This window comes from Octopus sinensis, linkage group LG1 (genome assembly GCF_006345805.1).
Source record: "Octopus sinensis linkage group LG1, ASM634580v1, whole genome shotgun sequence".
Taxonomy (NCBI): domain Eukaryota; kingdom Metazoa; phylum Mollusca; class Cephalopoda; order Octopoda; family Octopodidae; genus Octopus; species Octopus sinensis.
Genome location: NC_042997.1, coordinates 91,402,807 through 91,409,538, shown reverse-complemented (window position 1 = coordinate 91,409,538; position 6,732 = coordinate 91,402,807). Strand labels below are relative to the sequence as shown.

Sequence of the window (6,732 nt, the reverse complement as noted above, 5' to 3'; positions counted from 1 at the left end):
TACTTACACTCTGCCGAGTGTGAGTACCGGCATTACACATCCATCGGAGCATACTGGCTTCATTTCTAGCGAGCTTACGCATATCCTCAGCAGTCACGGCCCATGTTTCACTGCCATGTAGCATGGCTGTTCGTACACACGCATCATACAGTCTGCCTTTCACTCTGTGCGAGAGGCTTTTGTCACCAGCAGAGGTAAGAGCTCTCTGAACTTTGCCCAAGCTATTCTTACTCTAGCAGTTACACTTTCAGCACACCCGCCCCCGCTGCTGACTTGGTCACCTAGGTAACGGAAACTATCAACTATTTCTAGTTTTTCTCCCTGGAAAGTGACGGAAGTTGGTCTCAGAGCATTTTCAGTGTTTATTGTTCCTGAGCATCTGCCACATACAAAAACCATCTTCCTAGTTAGCCTTCCTTTGACATTGCTGCATCTCTTATGTGTCCATAGCTTACACTTGGTGCATCTTATAGAGTTTCTACCTACACCTTTTCTACAGGTGTATATATATATGTGTGTGTATGTTTATATATATGTGTGTGTGTGTGGAAGCACATTGCAGTTGGGGGATTCCTGCTTTGATTCATAGATAGGGCGATGTGTGTGTGTTTCAGAGCAAAACACCTAGGCTCCATTCGCTTCCAGCAGAAGGTAATAGCGAACTTCTGCTGACTCTTTCACCGCAACTTTTTCTCTTTCCTCCTACATCTTGCTCACCTGCAACAGACCGGATTCCCGTCCATGTGGGGAACCTATATGTCATTGAAACCGGGGAAACCATCCCTTATGAGCCAGGCGTGGCTCAAGAAGGAACAAACAATATATATGTAAATATATATGTATGTATACGTGTGTGTGTGTGTGTGTGTATATATATATATATATATATATATATATATGTGTGTGTGTGTGCTTAAAATACCTGGTGGTATGGGTTACGGTCTTATCACCCATATTGTAAATCATGTCGTTCACACCTATGACTGGTGTTGATGCACCATAATCAACTGCTTGAAATGTGAAGGCGGTGCCTTAGATAGAAATAACTACAAGGGTATGAAATTGCTAGATCAGGTGATCAAAGAGAGAATCATAGCCCAACTAATTAGGGAGGGAGTGAGCCTTGATGAGGTGCTGTTGATTTCGTGCCACTGATGCTATATTTCTGGTAAGGCAATTTCAGGAGATATACCTTGCCAAAGATAAACCTCTGTACTTGACTTTTGTTGACTTGGAGAAAGCCTTTGACAGGCTCCCTTGATCCCTCATCTGGTGGGCAGTTCAGAAACTAGGGATAGACTAGTTGTCGGTCAGAGCTGTATGGGGATGCTGTCAGTAAGGTGAGGGTTGGCAACAATTATAGTAAATAATTCCGGGTAGAAGTACAGATACACCAAAGATCAGTCCTCAGCCCCCTCATGTTCATCATAGTCCTCCAGGCAATAACAGAGGAATTCAGGACAGGCTGCCTCTGGGAACTTCTCTATGCTGATGACCTTGGTCTAATAGCTGAATCACTACCAGAACTAAGGAGAAATTTTCAAATGTGGAAGCAAGGTTTAGAATTGAAGGGTTTTCGAATGAATCTAGCAAAAACCAAAGTCCTAGCAAGTAGGAAGTTGGACAAATCAAAAATCCCAGGAAGATAATTTTTGTGTGTGGCAGATGCACAGGAGCAGTAAACCCTGAAGATGTTCAGAAAAGGAATTCCATCACATGCCAGGGAGAGAAACTAGAAGTAGTTTATAGCTTCCACTACCTAGGTGACCATGTCTGGAGCAACCATCCCCACTACACTAAAATTAGTTCAATAAAAAAAAATACTTTTCACTATCAACAAATCCCTACAGCCACTGTCTGCCTCCTTCTCTCTCTCTCTCTCTCTCAATACAACTGCCTCCTCTGTCTATCTTTCCCTTTGGCTAATTTTTTAACCATGTTATAAGTATTCCTTCCCCCACCACATGTCATTAACACTTCTCTCTTCCTTTTTCTTGTCTTTTTCTAGTTCTTCACATTTACCTTCAGCTCACCATGTTGCTTTTTGGCCTAAGTGTATATTAATATTAAACACCTTTCTCTACTTCTTCCTCTGTTCTTTCTTCACTCCTACTACATCCTCTTTTCTTTCTTCATTCACTCCTACTCCACCTCTCTAACTAACTAATGTATAATGGGTGGCTGAACAAGCAGGTTGTTATATGGATGTCTATGTAGTCATGCTGTAAAATGTTTAGAACTTCATCATTTTTTTTCTTAACAGTGCCAGACATGTTAGTTACAGATCTATATTATTTTGCTTTCTTAGAATTTAAACCAAGAATTGTTTCATTTTGAAATTTTGATCAGTCATCTTTATCTATTGTTGTTTTGTACCAGATAAGCCATGATCAATTAGACCTACAACTGTAGACAATCTATTGTATCTAGTTATTAAAAAAAAAGTTATCTAGGACTAAATTATTTAGTGTGTAAAAGATTTGTGAAAAGTTCATCCTATCCACTCAATAAAAAATTGTCAAATGCTTATAAGCTTGGTGATTTTTGTTAATTTTTTTTTAAGTCTGTGTTGTGTTGGCAGAGTTGCACTTAAAATTTTGATGTTTTTAATTGAAACTTGTTAGTTACTGAAGTGACAGCACTACCTATTTATCTGTTTTTCACACTTTTTCTCCCTCACTTTATTTCTCAACAACTTTTCTCTCCACACTCTTCCTTCTATCTACACAGATGTTATCTTTAAATTTCAATGACATTGCTAACATAACTGCAGTGGCAAGTGTCTTCTACAGCCCTGAACCAACTAATGCTTCATGAGTAAAATTGGCACAAAGGCTATCTAGAAGTCTGTTGTGTATGTATGTATGCCTCTGTAGTCACAAGTAACTTGACCAAGTGAAGTATCAAAGGGGTAATAGCTGAAGAGAGAAAGAGCTGCACCAGAACTAAGTTGGTACGCCTTTATAACTGAGTAGATTGAAGTAACATAAAATGAAATGACTTGTTCAGTCAAGAAATTGAACTTATGACCTCTATGAGTGTGAGCCCAACACCCTTTCCTCTGCCATGTGCCTTCCTAAAACAATTAGTGTAAATAGTACATGCTTCTTTTTATGAATAGACATATAGGTCTTTGGTATCAAGTTGTGAGAGAGAAACATGATGTTCATTTGTTGCCAAATCTGTAACTTAGCAATTCATCAAAAAGAAACCACTAGAATAAGTACCTGACTTAAAAGTAATTACTGGTTGTTGTTTTTTTTTTACCTGGATATTTATGTAACCCACTAGCATTTAAACTGACCATTCTACTCATACACATGCCCTACAATGTCATTCTAAAATTAAACAATCACCTCATCGAAATCTCAGTTACAAGATAGTGCATAATTATTTCAAAACAATATAGATAAATAAGCATTACATTTGATGGAGTAAAAGTTTCTAGAAAAATACTTTTGTTTCATAAGGAAGGTATTATTTTATCACATTTGTTTTATACTTTTTATGTTAATAATTGTATTCTCCATATAGTCAATAAACCTTTTGAATTCAAAGAGTCTATGATTTTCGTCCTTTTGAATCAAGAAGGTAATGTTGGCATAAATAAATATATTTTGAGGTAATTGGTTGAAATTGTTCACTAATTGAATTTCATTATCTTGAACAGTGAAACTCAAACTCACTTATGAGGGTTGAATACTTTATGATGGTTGAAATATAAGGACAAACATTTGTATTATTGAACTACAGATAGCATTTCTGGTGAAACATTTGTAATGAAACTACAGATGTTGATCTAGAAAAGATATTGAAATAAAATGATTCAGTAATTTAGTGACCAAATGAAATGTTTATCAACACTTTTAGAGACAAGTTCAACTAGTAATGATCTACAAGTAAAAATATTACAATGGGTAATTTCGCTAGTATATGAAATTAAACTTTTTTTAATGTATTTTCTAGAGCTACCTGAAGAAGGTAGTCTGCAAGAATAGTCACTCCACCATTATGATAATGAATTAATCAATATAACAATTATGTTAATGAACTATATAAAGTGTATTCCAAGGGTAACTTTATGTGATGCAGAATGCATAAAATCATTATTCAACATTTGTTTTCCATGCTGGTATGGGTTGGACAGTTTGAAAAGAACTAGCAAGCTGGAGAGCTGCACCAGGCTCTGTTTTGATATGGTTTCTCTGGCTGGATATCCTTCCTAATGCCAACCACTTTTCAGAGTTTACTGGGTGCTTTTTACGTGGAACCAGCACAGGTACTTTTTACACAGCTCCAGCACATTTTCCATCCATAATATTACTCTTTACACTTTTACTCTTTTACTTGTTTCAGTCATTTGACTGCGGCCATGCTGGAGCACCGCCTTTAGTCGAGCAAATCGACCCTGGGACTTATTCTTTGTAAGCCCAGTACTTATTCTATCGGTCTCTTTTGCCGAACCGCTAAGTGACGGGGACATAAACACACCAGCATCGGTTGTCAAGCAATGCTAGGGGGACAAACACAGACACACAAACATATACACACACACTTATATATATACATATATACGACAGGCTTCTTTCAGTTTCCGTCTACCAAATCCACTCACAAGGAATTGGTCAGCCCGAGGCTATAGCAGAAGACACTTGCCCAAGATGCCACGCAGTGGGACTGAACCCGGAACCATGTGGTTGGTTTGCAAGCTACTTACCACACAGCCACTCCTGCGCCTAGTCTCTATTTTCTTCACAGCACACTAACTTTGCCACTTCTGTGTATATTCCCATGAAGCTAATACTAAGCCTTATCTTTATTCATTCTCCATAGTAATCACACATCTATAATCATAAAAAAAATGCATCTTAAAAGCTGTTGATGTACTATTGCTTATAAATGATCTAATGAAGCAAAATCAGTAGCTTGGAAAGTGGACCTGAATAATCAGATGTGTTCTGTCCTGAGGAAATGTTAAAACCTAATCTCTGATTTAAAAATTACAGACCTATAGGAAAGTAAGAAACAATTTCCTGTCAACCTATGAATGATAACAAATGGTCTGGACTCCCCCCCTTCTTCCCCCCACCCTCTCTCTCTCATCCTACATGGCGAGAAATCTCCAGTGATGCTCAGCAATCTATTAAGCTTGTAAAGCGCATATATTGCCAAGTCAATACAGTACCAGGTAATGAACCAAGAGGTAGGCAGATCATATTGTTATGACTTACGATGTGTCTGCATCTAAGATTAAACATTTACCTTGTTCTGTAAGTAGTAATAGTATTGTACAACTAGCAAATGTGTGTGGTACTGAGCTACAAAATAGTAATGCTGTAAATCTAAAAACTTGAGAAATTTCTGAGGTAGTCTGACTAACTGGTTGTCTTCCTTCTTACAGTTGAAAATAACCTAATAAATATCTCATCTTGATTCTGCACCCCTTTGGATTATGTTTGGAAGTTAGAGGAGAGGATCCTCATGTTTGAAAACTTTAATCAATAGCTTTGTAATTTTCTTTTTTATATTTGCAGTTTGGCTCTTTTTATTTATTGAAGTTCATCCAAATTAAATTTGTTGCTTGGTTTCAGTTTAAAATCTCATTTGCTTTCAATGCTATGCCTAAATATTTGCATTTTCATTTTTTCCAGGTGTCCAGAGAAAGCCCAAATTCGCTGCAAAATGATGTATAGTTCAACTCGCAGTGCCATAAAAAAAGCTTTCAGTGGTATTCAAGTTGAAATCCAAGCATGTGACTTAGATGATCTAAGCTTCGATGAGGTACAACAAAGAGTGGATAAGGCCTGAATATTTTTGTTTTCTATGAAAATACATCTTACGTCTTTATATATATATATAAGTGTATATATATATTATATGTGTGTGTGTAGTGTCTCAACTTGCATTGTGCTCGTCTGACCATGGAAACTTGTTTTACTTTTTTTAAAACGCTAAACGTTTTAGAGATTTCATAACTGAAAACTGTTCCATCTGGCTGTTGTAGACAATTTTCTGCTCTTCTGCTATTTTATAACCACTTCCAGTTAAATTTTGTTAAGCTAATGGTTTTTGACATTATCTTTCTTCATATTTATGTATCTGACTATCACTTTCAGATGTCTTCTCTTTTTTAATTTTGGCAGCTCTATGCCTTTCTAAGAATAAACAAATACTGCTTTTATATATATATATATATATATGTATATATATATATATATATAATATATATATAATAAAAATCAAATACTTAAAATTCTATTTGCAAACTTCTTTTCACTTTTTCTTATTATATGTGAAGCTTTGTTTTGTGATTAATTTTTAAAGGAACTGTGATTGATAAAATATCAGTCATAATGACAGCTTGTACCTTCTAAAGTGTAATTCATATCATATTGGTGAGTTATTGAATTTATGTGATAAAGTTAAAAAAATTGTAGTGTTTGTAGTTCAAGTTGCTTTGAAGCATTTCAGCAAGAGATGTGAAGCTAATTTAATCAGCTGAGAAGAACACTAATTTGCCTGGTGAAACAGGTTTACTCATTTTGCAAATGTTAGGTTTACTCATTTTGCAAATGTTAGTATTAACATGAAAATTGTTCAAACTGAAGTCTTTCTTGAGTGACACATTTTTCCATTTGGGTCAATACAGAATTACAGATAGTAAATATCTATGTGTGGGGGATTAATGTCAGTGTGCATATACAACAGTGTAAGTGATTTGAGAGAAAAATT

At 36.0% G+C, this 6,732-nt stretch overlaps 1 protein-coding gene across 1 annotated transcript in view; it reads left to right on the top strand.

Annotated features, from left to right (window-relative positions):
• Positions 1–6,063, top strand: part of LOC115210941 (cofilin) — a 25,252-nt gene extending 19,189 nt beyond the window's left edge. The window contains exon 2 of the mRNA XM_029779735.2: positions 5,652–6,063. Within this exon, the coding sequence (XP_029635595.1) occupies positions 5,652–5,808 (157 nt within the window). The 3' untranslated portion in view covers positions 5,809–6,063. The remainder of the gene's footprint in view (positions 1–5,651) is intronic.
• Positions 6,064–6,732: the final 669 nt, after the last annotated feature.